Here is a 17,951-nt window from a genome sequence, read left to right as displayed (position 1 = left end):
CACATTTTATTTAGGAAATGTAGTGGAGTAAAAGTGAAAGTTGTCAGAAATATAAATAACGAAGTAAAGTACAGATATGTGAAAATTCTACTTAAGTACATTAACAGAGTCGGCGCCAGGGTGCACAAAGTGAGGAGGGTGCTATGTTTAGTGGGGGATCAGGGTTTAGGGGTTTAGAATGGGCTGGTGTCCCGAAATTTCATTCTACCCGTCAGATTATCCTACCAGGCATGCGCACATCAATGTTACGTCATTTTCTTGCGCTATAAAATCATCCCACTTGTTTTTTTTATACTGCTACAGGAATCTGATTGTGTATTTTCGTTGTTAAATCATTCTAGGTCTACATATTTAGTACTTGGTATTGCGCTGTAAATTAATCATACATGTTTCTTTTATGATGGTAGGATAATCTGACAGGGTATTTACGATGTAAATTTATTTAATGTGTTCATTTTAAACTGGTAGGACTATCTGACAGGGTATTTTGCATTGTAAAATCATCCTACCTGTTTATATTGTCGATGTGGTTTAGATTATAGCCTAAGTTTTGCCCTGCGGTAGGAAAATCTGACAGGGTAGGACAATTCGAGGTTGAGACACGGCACAGGCTGAGGTCTCGCTCTGTTCTGTTTCAGTGTGCGGCTCTTCTGGTGTTAAGAAGCGGCACTCCGCCATGCCCCAGTTTTCTTCTCAAGTTTAAGTTTTAACAATTTACTTTATCAGAGATAATTGCGGAAAACCTGATCTATATGCAACGTGGTAGGCTAACCAAATCACACTTGTAAAAGCGGCACATTCGCACATAAACGAGTGTGCGAAGAAATCCATGTCCGCACACGTCAGCCACGCACTGCCTTTTTCATTGAGAGCCAGACATTTTTAACTATAACACAATAAAAAATCTAGTTAAATCCTGCCTATGGGTGCGCAATACCTTTGTAGATACAAAGCTTTTCATCCAGTGCGCGCTGCCGTTTTGAAGTTTAACAATTCTAAATGTCCATTTCGAGGACAGCATTGCATATTTCGCATAGCTTTTTCTAAGATAATAAATTGAACTGAACTAAAAGACATGACATGAAAGACACTGTATGAAAGACACTGAAACTGAAAGGCTATTTTTTATATAAACTTGGAGGAGAGCAAATGTTGTATGACATTTTGACAAAAAGAACTGCAAATACACCGATCAGCCTACATAAATTCAGAGGAAGTTAATAAATGAAGATTATTCATTTAGACGCATATATAGAAAAAAATATATAGAAAAATGTCAAAAGCAGGCTTTAAAGAAAAAGTGACAGAAAAAGTATACTGGGGACTGTTCCCCGGTAGAGCTTTATGTCTAACAAAACGATCGCATCAATATAACAACACTAAAGAGCGACCTCTTGCTTTCTGATAGACAGCCTGTATCTCCACTTGTCACCGTGTGCATAATAATGCCCGTTTCTTGTTAAGCAATGCATACAGAAACGTTGCCGCTGGACGCAAGCAGCCCTTTATCTTATGTTTTTAACAACACATGAAAGTACAGCACAAGACAATGTCTTTAAAAAAATTTTTTTTTTACCCTCTACATTTGTTGTTTCTTTAATAAATATAAACCAAATTCATTCTCCCAAGTGTTTTTTTAAATGATCTCGTCTTTTATCATTTTAAAAGTGAAGGGGCACAGTGACTGAAGTGGCCGGGCCATGCCCCGTAGTGCCCCCTCGTGGCGCCGACTCTGTACAGTAATGAAGTATTTGTACTTCGTTACATTACAACAGATTATTGCATAATAAAGATGTTCTTATATAGTTTCCGTTTCTGTTGCCAGTACTGTATAACCGTCTGACAAAATCACTAAACACATCTTAAAAAGCGGGGATTTTGGTTAACGTTATAGGCTATTCTTTCACACAGTTCACAGCCTCTAAACCTGTGCTTATTAACAGACGATCCATGTTTAGACGCCGAGAAAGAGATCCGTGCGGCGGAAAAGCGAGACTGGGGCAGTACTATGCGACGTTTTTAATTTAGGAGGTTATAAAAGGGCGGGAATGCCACAATGTGCACGAAGCAAGCAGCGGCAGTGAGACTGAGGAGAACAATTCACCTAACTTATCTTTCAACGCTATTGTATATTTCACTCAAAATTACGACATAGACAGTGTTTAGTAGTCAAAAAATCGTATACTTACCAATAACGAATTAAACAGCACGAGAATCCGTCGTAACTCCTCATCCCACAGCAGAAAATGGCGGCCACACATTCGAGTTCGTTCCTTGAGTTATTTTGCTCATGCGCAAACAGAGCCTCCAAAACCAAATTAATTTGAGTTGGTCATACTAGAATGAATCTCATAGATGACACTATTTATTCATTTTATGTCAGAACAAAGAAATATTTTCATGTATTGCTATAAATTATTTTTTTAAAATAAAGTCAACATAATTTTAATGTTTCTTTTGAAAGACGAGCTTGAATCGTTTTTTGAGTGCAGGAAGTGACATCATTTAAAAAAAGAAAAACAGCGTAAAACATCAGTAAGTAGCCTATTAACAATGGATTTGATGAATGCTCTTTTATTTTGTTGTGATATTAGTCTGCTTGTCTCACTGTAAAAACAACAACATTTAATCTCCTGTCGAATGAAATACAGAAATCGGCAATGACTAACTTTTGCTCTTTTATTTCCATACTTGTTTTGATTAGTCAAGTTAAAGTGTCTGAGTTTGATTTCAGCACATTTATCTCTGCTATAGTCTATTTTTTAAATACTTTATTAAATTACAACACCACCGTTTATATAAAACACAATCATATTGTTTTTACAGAGCCGTATATGGGGAAGGAAACTATCATTAAATGGTAAGCTTGAGATAAGACCAGATTTCTGTTGCACATACACAAGTTCTATAAAGGGGAAAACAGTTCTTCAGACTAGATAAATGTAAGACTAAAGTAGTTACTGTAAGAACATGTGAAAACCACTCAAAACACTCAAGTAACTGCAAAGCAACACCCTGGCGACCAGTCAGAATAGCACCGTTGGTTAGAGAGTTAATGGCAAAAACACAGTTTGTTATGGTATAATTCTTGCAAAATCATTGTTGATAGTGTAACTTACAGTATATATTTGTTTCCTTACACCAAATATTACATTTTCAAGCTGAATGAACATTGGCATGAGAAATTGGTATTGTGCAATTAAATATTCATGAGTTCATGTTTTTCTGAGCAAAAGCACTGAAGGTAAATGAGGCTTCGTTTTTTTGTTTCTCAGATCTCCACTTCTCATGTTTTCTTCTCACCTTCATCCAGACACATTTTCCCATAACAAGCAAACAACTCAGAAAAGAAAAGCGATTGGAGCGGAACAGATGATGAGGGCAGTTGGGTTTGTACTGACACTGCAGCCTGGGGGCGCTCTCGCTCAACACTACCACATCCATTGACCTGATGCAAATCACAGCAGTTGACGTCCCATCATCTCTGAATGATCGTGCTGATTCGAACTGAATGCAGGTGCATTAGTTAAAAAAAAAAAAAAAAAATCATATTATTCAACCTCATGTCAATAGAAACCTGTATGACGTTCTTTCTTCTGCAGAACACAAAAGAAGATATTCTGAAGAATGTTGGTAAGAAACAAGATTGGTTCTCATTGGCTTCCATTGTATTGTCACAAAACAACGGAGACATTTCTCAAAATATCTTCAAATAGCCTACAGCTTTTGAACAATATGAGTGTGAATCATTCTTGGGGTGAATATCCCAAGTTGTTTTTCAACCACTCAGATGTCTCTATAAAAACAGAATTTATTATCACAAATAGGTTCAAATAGGTTTAATTACCGTTTAGTTGACCACCACGATTCGGTAACGTTCATACAGAAATACATTCTTATTTCACCAAAACATCCAGCTATGCCAAGGCGTAGACAAATAAAATCATACAAAAACACATTAACACATATATACTGTACATATTATATTAGTGAACCGATAACCTGAACATTATGCAAATTCAACAACGTGAATATTCTCCTGTACACTTCCAACGTCCACGTTGGTTTTGCACAGTAGTTCATCTCTAGTTTAATGTTCAGTGCAGCGCCCCCCGGAGGACATCCGTGGTTATACAGGGTATCCGTATTTACTGTCGTATGGGAGCGGGCGCCTGTCATCACTAGCTAGCATGCTTGCTTCTCTTTGAACTCCGCTCCGTTCGGTGTAGGCACTGCGACCGGATTCAGCCCGCATTACATCTGCCTGTCGAACCGAGGTGTACCGCAGTCCGGGATGGGCATGGTAGCTTCGCATGGACCGGAAGCTGGTGGTCCGGCTTCCAGGTCGACTGTCAGGAGGCGCGGCATCCACGCTAACAGAAAATAAATTGTGGGAAATGAACACTTGCTATATTTGTTTTCTGATTTGTAACATTTAGATATTTGTTTATATTATGGATGGTTTCAGCGACGACAACACAAACAAATGTATTCTGGTTCTTGCACACCTGCGCAAAGAATTAATACACTATCGAGTAGGCCTATAGTTTCAAATTTTAGGACTGCTTAAAATAATTGCAGTATACTTTTTGCTTTCGTTCTAGAATAATAAAAAAAATGCCTTAAATAATAAACAAGATTTGGCTGGAACATTTAGAATGTTTATTGCAAAAACATTATTATTGCCTTTTAAAAGTTTACAATTGTCTTCTGGCACACCTTGCGAATGATGCTATTTTGTTTAGTATCTGCTAAAAAGCAAACCATCCACATACAGATTATGCATTGTTTTTGGAGACTTTTGTGTTGCCTTCCACACCTGTGTCACTCGCTGTTGAAAAGGGAAATCGGTGCCGGCTTTAGCAAATTTATCTTAATTTTCAACAATATTCAATTTCTTAATATTCTGTCATTTTCTATTACAATGTCTAATATTCAATATAACACCCAGCCCATCAACCAGCAACAACAGATCCTGTGTTTGTGACGTAAACCAGAACACCTTCTTTCTCGTGTGTTGACGGTACATACTGTCTGTCTCTGTTTTTAATCTCTATATTTCTGGGTGTGGTTGCAATAACAAGGTGACGAATGACAAGCTTTCACTGACTAGTCAACCAGGAATTCCATAATGATCTTGTCAACTCACACATACTTCACTTGAGCACTTAAGGTGTGTATTTAGCTGATAATGGGAGAGGTACTGTATATTTGATAGTTTTGGGCTTATATAGTAATTTAGTACTGTGACGTGCTACTACCGTATGTCATAAACTGTATTTTGACACTACATTCCACCTTGTGTAATTCGTAAAACACACCACCACGATGTCAGGGGTGTTGTCAGGGCGTTCCTATGTGGTTTCTGAGTCATCACATATGCATTACGAAGGAAGTGAAAGTAAGGCTTGATAGTCTTACCTGATTTCATTGGCAACCTCTTTTTCATACCGCTGCTTGTGGCAACAGCAAATCAGGAGCCAGATCAGCAAAAGTAGGAGGAGAAGCAAGAGTAACGCACCAATCACAGCTCCCACAATCACGCCCACTTTATTGGTCGCTAGAGATGAAATACAGATTCAGATTGTACAGGAGCATGCAAAGTTTTCAAAGACCTTACAAAACCATTTATAGAAAAAAAAGAGTTTATGCAAGAAGTTTTTGCACACAATAATTCTCCACTGAGTGAGGCTAGGTGTTTTTTTCTCCCAAGGACACTCATGATGGTTTCTATACGCTGAAATAACAATAAAAGAGAGCGAGAGAATGATTCTGCAGAATCTCGGTTACTGACAGCCATTCTCTTACACTGGAGAAAAAGATTGTCTGAATGTCATTGCAACAGATAACATCAAACAAGTGTCATCCGCACAGAAATGATGCTTCAACTATTGTGGGAGTCAAAATCTTTTTTTCTGACTCAACCGGAAAGTTGTCAACGTTGTCAGGAACAGTGTATAGGGAAATACGGGTCGTGATGTCACTTTTGGGAAGTTGTCACAGGGGCTCAATGACTATAACATCTCATCTCTTTTGTTTGTCACTTTAACACAATCGCATAGCAAATCAAAACTTCTGTTTTTGTGTCAGTGATGGTAATGTTTAGGGGTGGGGCTTCATTATTGCTTTTTCTAAAAATCATACATTTTTATACAATTCACACGGTACAAATTTGCCACCTCATAAAAACGGGAATTGCCGGAAAACCACGCTGGTTGGTTTTTAAACTTGTTTTACTGTTTAAATAAAGTCCATTTAGGGACGGGTTACAACATTACACAAGATCATCTTGTGTGCACACAACACATATGCCGACTAGCAGACGTATCAACTTTATACAAATATTGACCAACCCTAGAAAAATAACCACTGAATGTGTGACAACTAGCCCCATACGCTTTCCCAAATGTTGTTTGAAAATGTGCCTTATTTAAACAAATGTCATTTGCTTTGATATTTTCTTCTGTAATGCAATGACATTTGGACACATAGAGCTGTGTAAATGTGCATAAACTTTCACTGTCAACACTCACGGTTATACGCTTGAAGGTTGTACGTGCATCGCTCCGTGCCAACCTCATTGCTGACCTCACACAGGTACTTCCCTGTGTAGCTCTCGCTATGGTTTCTGATAAACATTTCTCCAGTCTGGGAATCTGCAAACAGAGCGGCCATTCAGAATGTGCATTCATTCCCGTCAGAGTACACGGTAAAACCTGTTTGGTGGCTGTGAGGCCTTTAAAGGGGTAGTTCACACAAAAATGAAAATTCTGTCATCATTTACTCACTCTTAGCTTGTTTTAAACCTGTATAAATGTCTTTGTTCTGTTGAACACAAAGAAAGATATTTGGATGAATGTTAGCAATTTTCAATTCTGGGACATCATCCACTACTACATATTGTACATGTTTTTTTGGTCTGTTGAGCACAAAATGAGATGTTCTGAAGAATTTAGGAAAGCAAACAGTTCTGGGGCACCATTTATTTTTTCCTACTATGGTAGTCAATGATGAAAATTGCCAACATTCTTCCAAATATCTTTCTCTTGAGTTCATCAGAACAAAGTCATTTATACAGGAATGAAATTACATGAGGGTGAAATTAAACGATGACAGAATTTTCATTTTTGGGTGAACTATCCCTTTAAAATGTTTTTGTTTTGATGTACAGCAGCTGACGTCGCTTTACGACGCACACAAGGTATTTGAGCGACATCAAATTTAGATCTCACGCTTAAAGTAGCAGCCGAGTACCGTTGAACTAGACATGCATTTGCCGTGGTAGAACTCACTTTGTGATGCGGTCGGTGGCAGGTTTCCACCTTCCTTCGTCCACGTGTACTTCAGAGGAGCCGAACCATGCGACGATTTGCAGCGCAGCGAGACCGTTCCGCCTTTCTCTTCATCGCCGTCCACCCAGCACTTAGGAGGTGAAGGTTTTACTGACAGAAAAAAAGACAGATGAAAATCTGACTCATTTTAATGAAATTCTAGAAGAAAATACTTTGTTTTATTAACAAAGTGAGATAAAAACATAATATTAATATTATAATTTGTTTATTAGTCATTTGATGCATATCTCATTATGTATGTTTTTACTCTGAAATGACTTAATGGTGTGTTTTTATTTTTATCCAAACACCCATTACAACCAATTACAGTGTTTAATGCAAAAAACTGTTGTTAGAAATAATAAAGACGTGTCCTAAAGGGTAACGGCACTAGGTCTGAGCTTTTCCAAATGGGTGGTAATAGTCTGTTGACAGATGAGGTGGTAGGGTTGGGCCGAGGTTACGGGAGACAAACATCAGACAGGCGACGACAAAGAGCATTCGCCCCACCTGCCATTCCACTCGGGTCATTGTGAAAGAGTGGATGAAAAAGGCATGTTAGGGTGGAGGGAACCGGTACGACAGAAACCCAAAGGTCTGATAAAACTGTCAGCCGTAATTAGCAGAGACAGGGAAAGTGCGTCTCCTCACCTAACACCACTAAAGTGACTTTCCTCGAGTCGATGCCTGGCGTCTTCTTGACCTTGCACTGGTACGTTGCCGTGTCCGCGACCTGGAGGGAGGTGATGGTTACCGTGGCGTCGCCGTGGCTGGGGTCGGTATCAAATTTAAAACGGCTCATCAGGCCCGGGTCTCCGAACTCGTGCTGTGTCCCCCCAGTGTAAGATAAGATCTAACAAACACACAGACAGAGATTCAGAGAGCTGTCCACCTGCTGGCTGTTAACATGTCGTGCAGAAGCATTTCTGGGAATCTCTGCGCACATCCCCAAAAGGATGCCTGAGGTGAAGCAATTTGGCCAGGAGAGAAATAACCAAAGAAATGACAAAATCCGTCAAGATGATCATGGACCTCAACATTCCTTTACTTTTTCTTATCATTAAAGGCTTCGAGTGGCACGTAAAGAGTTGACAAGCTACGTGACGTGTGTCCTTTTGGTCCAACTCATAATTTACACATGCACCTGCTGGGAAACGTCTCGGGCGATGTATTTGAAGCATATTCTGATGGTTTTAAAGCACCTGAAATGATTTTCATCAGGCAGACAGAGTAGATCAAAATGAAAATACAACCTACATTGTGAAAAAAAGGAAACATTTTGAAGGGTTTGTGGACGCTCATTTCCACGCCATTAAAACGCAGATATAAAAGTTCCACAGAAAAACTAAATGGTTTGGGTCGCATGAGGGCGATCAAGTTTTCTTTATTTCATTTTCACCAGTTTGAGATGAAAAAAAGCTCAATATCAACACAGTTTCACAGGAATTTGTGGCATTGTCACAAACTATTAATTTGTATTTACTGACACGAATTTACCCCTTTTTTCGTGTCAGTCAGCACGACTTTTTTCATGTCATTTCTTTCATATGTATAATATATTAACGCAATCTGATGGGAAATCATACCTATTTTACAAGGTGGCTCGTTCGTGTGAATTCCTATTTTCTACGATCTCATTGGTGTGTTTTCTTATGATTGACCTGTGACGTGAGGTTTAGGGGCGGGGTTAGGGCAGCCATTTATCGCTGTTTTGCCACCTCGTGAAACTCGCGTTTTTGTGATTTTAAGGTATGGGGTGAGGTAAGGTGTTGGTTAGCCACATCCTAAAATATGTATGGCTTCTTTTGATATCAGGTTATTCATATATAAATGTAAATACAAATGTCTGTGTATTGAAAGTCGTGCTGAGTGACACGAAAAGAAAGTCGTGCTGAGTGACAGTAAAAAAAGGTTGTGCTCACTGACATGAAAAAATGTGTCCATGAAACACGAATGAATAGATTCCAAATTTCGTGTCTATGCCTATTTTTTTTCTCTCCTCTCACCAGCTGATCTTTCTGGGTCATGTCTTGACTGACGCGTGACCACTCAATGTCCAGCTCTCCCACATCCGCAGAGTCTATGGTGTATGTGCAGCCTATAGTAACGCTCTCGCCCTGGGCTTTCTTGATGGTCTGCTCTCCCGTGGACGTCACCCCTATGGCCGCAGAGAGGCCTGAAAGTTCAAAGAGATACAATTTGTAATCATTTGTTTTACAAAGATCCGTCTCGTCGTCTTCAACTCAGTGAGCTGAATTTTGTCCTCTTTACTGTGTTTTTGTGTCATCACTCATTGTTTATCATACAAAGACACCACAAACACAATCAAGTTATCAAACAGAAACTTACCACCAAGTATTTAAAAAATGACATGTTTCCACGTGTCCACTACTGTTAATGACTCACAAATGTGACCAAACAACAAGTATTTACTGCTGAACAAACAGACAGATGAATGAGATGCCAAGTCCTCAGACGCTCCTGTCAAAATCTCTGTATCTCAAGTCTCTTTAAGAACAACTGTTCTATTCCAGGAGGATGACCTGTCTGCAGCAGTTTGGGGAACAATTGGGGCTTGCTAAGGGTGTCTGCTGTTTTATTTTCTCAGAAGATTGTGTGCACTTTGTTCTCAGCACCGCCATAACTACAGAAGTTGTTAGGTGACTATGTCACCCTTTTAGCGTTACACGTTCACACAAAACATTGGGAGTGACTGTGATTTATGTGGGTTGAAAAACAATCCAACCATAAACGTGTTGAGCAACACTGTTGGCTTTAAACCCGGTGAATGGTCGAAAGTGCATTTATGCTATATATTTCCTGCTGTTTTAGGTCTGCAATGCACTGAACTGAATCTCAGAAGACTTTGATTTTGTAAACCATGGAGTGGGAGGTCAGTGCAACTTTTTGATATGCAGGGTAAATTTATGCATAGCACGGTCACACTCTCGTAGAAACTTGATGAAATGAAGAGAAATTACCTTTACCACCAAAACCTGAAATCTGAAATAAAACGTACACACCTGCGAGATTCAGACATACTGCAACAACGTATAACGCAGCCAACGGTAAGGTGAAGTTAATCCAGAGCTTGATCATAGCCGAATGTCGACTTCTCACAGAAAACCTATGAAAAGAGAAAAAACAGTGTCATGTTCCCTCGCTGACTCGACAGCTCATTTGCGAGTGGGAGTCTGATGGTCAGGGTCTCACGTACGACAATTTCAAATATCATTGTAGCTGAAGTTGATTTGGGAGAAGGACTCCAGTTTCAACTCTAAGGTGTAAAAGCAAATCATTCTAAAATAGTAAACGAAGAAATCAAAATTGCAATTTCCACAGTGACTTTATCTGCGTCTGTAATACCGATATGTGTTAGAGAATATTTAATTAGCTTTTCAAATCAATCGTTCGAAATGATAGATGAAATAACCTTTATTATTGTATTACTTTTTACTCATTTTTAAAGGTTTTTGAAATTCGCTTTATAAGAGTGATAGGATTTTCTATGAGGTATATAGTACAGTATAGCTTTGATGATGTTAAATTTGAAACACTGGTTTAATTCATCCCAAAGCTATGGAAGCAATGCAAATTGATTGGCTTTGCCTTTGCTGTTTGAAACATTGAAACTGTGATTCTTATCAACATCTGTATCAAGCTGCCTATTAAACAAACACAGTGATGACTGTGGGACCTTAAGAAACAAAGGCCTTACGATAAATAAATAAAAAACATAATAACACTGAAGTCAGTGTTAACGCTAAACTCGATACAATAATGATTTCATAAGAAATGAAATAAGCAGGAGAAAGCCATTTGTGAGGGTGTGATACATACAAGGAATTCATTTCTCAGTTCTTGTAAAGATCAAAGTTCAAATGTATAGTCCCTCCTATCAAAACCAATTTACTTCCTGCTCTCTTTGTTAAAAATCAAGCAGCAAAACTTCTCTGAGAGATTTCATACAAATGATTCAAAGATTACCTTTTAATAAAGCGACCGTAATCAGAATAATCCCCCAAAATCCAGCAGTTTGATCACAGTGTCACTCCAGCCACTCTCACTCTCATCTGAAGCAGGTAAACAGGTGAGTCCTCTCAGGCCCCGCCCCCTCTCCACGGTCGACCAATCACGGCTCGAGAACCGTGAGCTCTGTGAAACAACCTGCCTCAGGCCCTGATCAGCCCATTTCCACCTGCAATGCTTTTGCTTTGTTATTTATTTCCTTTGTGGAGTCAGTTAAGGTTGTATCTAAATGACATATGTAGTCTTAGTGTTTAATGTGATGTGTGTTTAGGAGAAAACAAACAACAAGTGAGGTGATTAATCCAGCCGTTTTTGGGTCATTGTGGAAATCATTACTCAAACAGGTTTATTAGCAGTGGTTCTCAGCTGGTGGGTTGCAGTTTTGTGGACTACATGGACATAATAAATAGCAACTTATGCCATAATTGTGCATAGTTAGGATAGCAAAATAAATAGACTTATTAACAGGAAGACAATCTTTTATGTGATAGATGTTAAATGCTGTGCTTCCAATCATACGCTACAGTATTGTGGCACAAATTCATCTGTCGCTTGGTTAATACTAACACAATGTTTGGCTCAGTTTCTTCCATCTGTTAGGCTGGTAAATCACACCTCTGTTGTTGTTTTTTGAACATTAGTCATTTTGCATATTGTTGGGCCTGCAGTGCAATGGTATTATTAATACATTTCATTTTTGTTAGTTAAACAGTTGAGACGCACTAAAGTGTGTCTCTTGCTATATGCCGCATAGATACTCTTTGTGTTTTATGATAAAAGTGTCCAAATGTGGTTGTCAGTGGTTTTATTTTTCTAATGATAAAAAATGACCAATGTTTTTCTTGCAGTGCAACACAGGCTGGTTCAAGTGTTTATCTTAGAAGGTCGATGGGAAAATGCAAATGCTACCCTGTTATCTCGGAGAAGAACTGGATTGTTTGCCTGGTGCTGTACAGATAGCAATTATCAGTACAAAACATCTGTAGTACCTGATTCTTTGTGTGGCTGTCACTGTAGGTTATAAATGTGCGTAACCAGACTCACATGAAGTCTTCTGTCAGTCAACAAGGCTTTTGATCATCAACGCCTCCTTGAACTCCCTCGGCACAACAAACCACAGAAATGAAGATGAGTTCACCCAGGCAACATCGCTGAGCAAAAAATGAGGCGTGTACAGTGAGGGAAATAAGTATTTGATCCCCTGCTGATTTTGTAAGTTTGCCTACTTACAAACAAATGAAGGGTCTATAATTTTTATGGTGGGTTTATTTTAACTGATAGACACAGAATATTAAAAAAAATCAGGGGAAAAAAATGTTATATAAAGGTTATAAATTGATTTGCATTTCAGTCAGTGAAATAAGTATTTGATCCCCAAGCAAAACATAACTTTGTACTTTGTGGAGAAACCCTTGTTGGCAAGCACAGAGGTCAGACATTTCTGATAGTTGGTCACCAGGTTTGCACATGTGTCCGGATACATTTAGTCCACTCCTCTGTCAATCTTTAAGGTTTCTTGGCTGTCGCTCAGCAAATTGGAGTTTTAGCCTCCTTCACAGAGGTTCTATAGGACTAGGGTCTAGAGACTGGCTAGGACATTTAATGTGCTTCTCCTTAAGCCACTATTTGGTTGTCTTGGCAATATGTTTTGCGTCTTTGTCATGTTAAAGGCTCATCCATGACCCATCTTCAGTGACCTAGTTAAGGGGAGGAGGTTCTCGTCCAAGATTTTACGGTACATGGGCCCGTCCCTCAGCCCCTCAATGCGGTGAAGTCATCCTGTATACCTGTAGCAGAGAAAAAGCCCTAAAGCAGAATGTTTCCAACACTGTGCTTCTCTGTAGACATGATGTTCTTGGGCTCATAGTCAGCATTTCTCTCCCTCCAAACACAGGAGTCCATTTTGGTCTCACAGCAGTGCCAGCACTTTCGCCAAAGCCTTTTCTGAATCATTTTTATGTTCATTGTCAAACTTAAGACGAGCCAGGCGGGCCTTCTTGGGCAGGAGGACCTTGCGGGTGCTTCAGGATTTCAGTCTACTGTGGCATAGCGTGTTACCAATGTGTTACCAATGTTTTGCTTGCTAACTGTGTTCCCAACTGTCTTGAAATCATTAACAGGCTTCTTCCGTGTAGTTCTGGGCTGATCTTTAACATTTCTCATGATCATCTTTACCCCATTGGGGAAATATTGCAGGGAGCTCCAGAACAAGGGCATTTGATAGTTATTTTGTATATCTTCTATTTCCAAATAATCACACCAACAGTTGTCTCCTTCTCACCAAGCTTCTGTCTGTAGCCTATTCAAGGTTTGTGCAGGTCTCCAATCTTGTCGCTGACATCCTTTAAAACCTATTTGGTCTGGACCATGGTGTTGGAGAGGTTGAACTGGAAGATACAGATTCTGTTGGCAGGCATCTTTTATATACATAACAAGCTGATTTAGGAGTACTTTCTTAAAGTGACAGGACTAATCTGTGGTCCATATAGGCACATAACCAATCTGTGGAGCCAGAATTCTTGCTAGTTGGTAGGGGATCAAATACTTATTTCACTGACTGAAATGCAAATCAATTTATAACGTTTATATAACATTTTTTTCCCCTGATTTTTTTAAATATTCTGTGTCTATCAGTTAAAATAAACCCACCATAAAAATTATAGACCCTTCATTTGTTTGTAAGTAGGCAAACTTACAAAATCAGCAGGGGATCAAATACTTATTTCCCTCACTGTATATTTGAAGTGTTTTCACATCTCAGAATTAAAGAATCGGTCTCAATTCCAGTGGGAATCAATATATTTGAGATGTTTTAGCATGCATGTCTTTTACGAGAGGCTTTTAAAAATGCACTGCCTTTGACATGACAGACATGAATGTGTGTGTTTATGTGATGCCACTGGCCAATCAGAAGTGTCATGATATAATTTTCCTGAGTGATCAGTCACATGACCTTTGCAGCTCAGATGATTGGCTCAAATATTTTCTGCGGTCCCCTGAGCGAAATCCCACAGCAGCTGTCATTGAGATGAATGGGAATGCTCCAGGATAGCTTTCACGAGGTATTCTACTTTGTTGCCATTTAAATCGAATTGGCCACGCTTCACATGATGTTAAATTGGAATTTGAATTGTAATGACAGGAAGAGGAATTCAGAATTTCACAAGAAAATTTCAACACATCCACACAACTGTTAAATTTCATTAGTGTGACACAAAACATGATTACATATATCATTAATTTGGACATTAGATGTAATAGAAACATTTCTCAGATGTTCAATACAGTGAAAACAATTAACGTAAATGCTATATTAGATTTTAGTTTACTTGCCTGTTTTTATTTTACAAGTATTACAGATAACTTATGGCATACAGAAGCAAGAAATGTCATATACTTATATAACAATAACTTTTGACTTTATTTCAGACATATATATATATATATATACAGTATACTGTATATTTCAGACATGGTAAATATAATGTTTCAGGACATCCCTTTATGACCACATGCTTTTTATTTGACTGAAAACTCACTTTTGAGAGCTTCTTTTTTTGTATTCTATTGTAATTGTGGTTTAATTCTGCATCAGATTTAAACGATACAGTAATACTACATTCTTTTCGCTAACTCTATTCAAATTTAATTCAAATTGATCTTAGCAATTGACTCTGTGTGAGCGGAAAATTAACTTAGTGTACATGAGCAAACGTCTATAGCTGAAGATCAAAAGAGTTCATCACTAACACAACAGTAATGTTTTCTTTCAAAAAGTAATGTTTACTTTCGAAAAACAGTAATGCTTAGATTTCTTTCCCGTTAGTCTTTGCCTCAAGGCCGACAGAAGCTGCACAGCTAATTGTTGAGACAGTGGCATCTGATAATTGCTGTAAAGTAGGAAATGACAGTTCTAAAGCTTTCTTATCTTGGCTTTAAAAAAAACCCTCAGCTATAAGTCCATCCATTAAAAGTGAGAAAACATTGATAAAGGACACAAGGGGACAGTGACAGTACATTAGTGCTTTGTATGCCATGAAAATAAAACTTTTTGCAACAGTATTCAAACGCTGCATCTATACCATTTCAGGTGAAAACTGAGTGAAGCGAATCCTATGACGAGTGGGAGGAGCTAAGTGACGAAGGAGTGAAGCTTCACTGAATTAATACATATAACTATATAAACTGTATGTGCTGTGCTGTGCTTTCCTTTCACAAATGAGCATACTTGCAATAGCGCAAGTATGAATAGAAAAAATAACTAGTAGCTAGTTCATTTTCAATAGGAGTGCAAGTATGCTTTTGGGACGCAGCAACACACTTTTAATAATCTCTATTTTATATATTTTTTACAACTCAAATAAATGCAAGCTGTGCTTCTTTCCATAGTATCGGGTCAGAGTTCACGGTTTCACGCGGCGCGAGTGGAAATGAGTTTCGCGCGGCGTTGCACGACCGCACCTTACACAGGTGTTTTTCCAGGTGTCTGACTTCACTTCACGTAAGTTTACATCATTTTAAACGTCTGTCAAAAGTACTAAATGTTTTATTAAGCTAAAATTAGCGGAAACTTACGCAATAGTTTATGTCACTTTTTTACTGCGATGTCAGAGTGCTTTAATTTCAGTAACTGGTGTGTAACATGAGGTAAAACGCAAGATCATTTAGTGACGAGTTTAGTTCTTTTCTCTGTTTCATTGGCAACGTTTTCGAGTGCATGTTGCGCAGACTGATCGTAACATCAAAGCCCCGCAAAAGTGAATAGCCAGCAGAGGTCACGTGTAGTGATGTTACGTTCTGAGCCGAGGCTACGGAGCGTGTGTCGAGAAATCCGGGCTGTTTTATGGAGGTGGGAATACAACACAGTGGGATTTTAAGCATTCCCCATAGCGTTAGCTATACGCAATGTAGAGAGACCGACTTGAAAGGGAATGTCTCGGTTATGTATGTAACCTCGGTTCTCTGAAAGGAGGGAACGTGACACTGCGTATGCTGCTGTGTTGTAAATCTCAGGGTCTTATGTTCGTTCAGTCGAAAGAGTCAATGCCGCTCGGCGCAGACCTATGTAGTGGGTGACTCCGCCCATAGCTCGGCGCTCGAACGTTATTGGCGGGTAAAATTTACCGGCGCGATGCAATCAAGCTTCAGTATTTGAGGAAGGAGGAGGAACCCCCATAGCTTAAGCTATTCACAATGTAGAGAGACCGACTTGAAAGGGAACTATTACAGTTTTTAACACAGCAAGACCGACCTACCATAGTTTCATTTCCTAATCAAACAAGAAAAACAAAACACTGCATTGAATGCACTAGCAGCCATCCTCCCAAGATGGCACAACATTCAGCGTTTTTTACGTTTCAAAGTTTGTTAATCACAGAGCTCATTTTTTGCTATCTTCCAAAAATCTATGGGAATAATGCGTAGGCTTTCGGTCAAGGGAACCAGCGCGGCACTTACTTCCGGGTTAGCCTACAAATATACGTCATCTCTGAACCTCTCCATTGTGTTGGTTTTAATGGAAACTACCCTTAGTAACCATTGTTTTATTAAAGTAAAAGTTAAGTAACCAACAGCAAAATTATTACTATTTCTGTTACCATAAGTTACTATAGTGATATCATGGGTTGTTACTGTGAGTTTAATACAAATATAAAAATTAACCATGTTAATTTCGTAAGGGTAAAATGGTCTATGGGTAACTAATATGTTGGGTTCTGTTGGTGGGATGTTATCTGGCAAATGGTAACCAAAGGAATACCACTAGACATAAATACACTACACCACACTACTAAAAAATGTTGTAATGTTTTTTATTGTAATTGTAAACGTTAAAATTTGTATTTTTTTCAGCAGGCCTTTTATTGTGCTACTTATTTTGCAGTTTTCTCCAGACTTGTTTGATGCTTAATTCTTTGATGCTCCTCTTGCACAGTTTAAAAGGAGACACACAGTTACATTTTGGTCTACTTTTTTCCAAATAAGAAGAGTCATTTGTCTTTGTCTGTAGATCATGCTATGACAGCACGGCAGGATGCCTATTAGTAGATTTTCTATGGTGATGCTGTGGTATTTTTGACCTGCTAGAACCTTGATGATGTTCTCTTACAGAACAGTGGGTGAGGAGAGAGAGCCTAGAGCTAATTTTTCAGAATGGGAGGTGAGGCAGAATTATGCAGCATCGATCAGCGTGCAATGTTCTCCATCATGTTGTGATTGTACGTCATTAAATAGGCCCGTGCTAATCAGAATGTCTGTGTCAGAATAATCATAAAACCTTACGCGTTCATTAAAGCGAGGGAGCTTGCTGAAGACGTAACGCCTCGCAGAACATCTGGATTTATGTAAAGTCTGAATCTCTAGGCATTGTTCTGTTTGAGTCTAATTTAAAGGTCTGAGCACACCAGGGTTTCATTCTCTCACTGACGTCTTTGTTCATAATTTAATTTGCTTGAATGCTGACAGAGCTTTTGAGAGTTCATGTAGTGCTGTTGTTGATATTTTAAAAGAATAGTTCAGTCAGATTTTGTCATTATTACATCTCTATTCTGTTGGTTTTGTTGGTGTTTTTCTCCTTGGAACACAAAAAATGGC

At 38.7% G+C, this 17,951-nt stretch overlaps 1 protein-coding gene across 1 annotated transcript; it reads right to left on the bottom strand.

Annotated features, from left to right (window-relative positions):
- Positions 1–3,793: 3,793 nt before the first annotated feature.
- vsig8b (V-set and immunoglobulin domain containing 8b) lies at positions 3,794–11,431 on the bottom strand. The gene is made up of 8 exons (XM_057326809.1): positions 11,319–11,431; positions 10,355–10,458; positions 9,338–9,507; positions 7,983–8,184; positions 7,293–7,442; positions 6,534–6,656; positions 5,422–5,560; positions 3,794–4,373 (listed from the first exon to the last, which is right to left on the bottom strand). The coding sequence occupies exons 2-8, from the start codon at positions 10,428–10,430 to the stop codon at positions 4,130–4,132; spliced, it is 1,104 nt and encodes a 367-aa protein (XP_057182792.1). The 5' UTR covers positions 10,431–10,458; positions 11,319–11,431; the 3' UTR covers positions 3,794–4,129.
- Between the last annotated feature and the right edge of the window lie 6,520 nt (positions 11,432–17,951).

Source organism: Triplophysa rosa, unplaced genomic scaffold (genome assembly GCF_024868665.1).
Source record: "Triplophysa rosa unplaced genomic scaffold, Trosa_1v2 scaffold137_ERROPOS1806720, whole genome shotgun sequence".
Classification (NCBI taxonomy): domain Eukaryota; kingdom Metazoa; phylum Chordata; class Actinopteri; order Cypriniformes; family Nemacheilidae; genus Triplophysa; species Triplophysa rosa.
The sequence above is the reverse complement of the archived record's forward strand: the minus strand, read 5'-3'. Positions and strand labels throughout refer to the sequence as shown.

Bases quoted from the DNA above. Each gene is read 5' to 3' on its own strand.
- vsig8b (XM_057326809.1), bottom strand. From the start codon at position 10,430: ATGATCAAGCTCTGGATTAACTTCACCTTACCGTTGGCTGCGTTATAC. The intron at 7,443-7,982 runs GTGAGGAGACGC...TTTTTCTGTCAG, and splicing joins AGTCACTTTAGTGGTGTTAG to TAAAACCTTCACCTCCTAAG. The intron at 6,657-7,292 runs GTGAGTTCTACC...CTCTGTTTGCAG, and splicing joins GCCACCGACCGCATCACAAA to ATTCCCAGACTGGAGAAATG.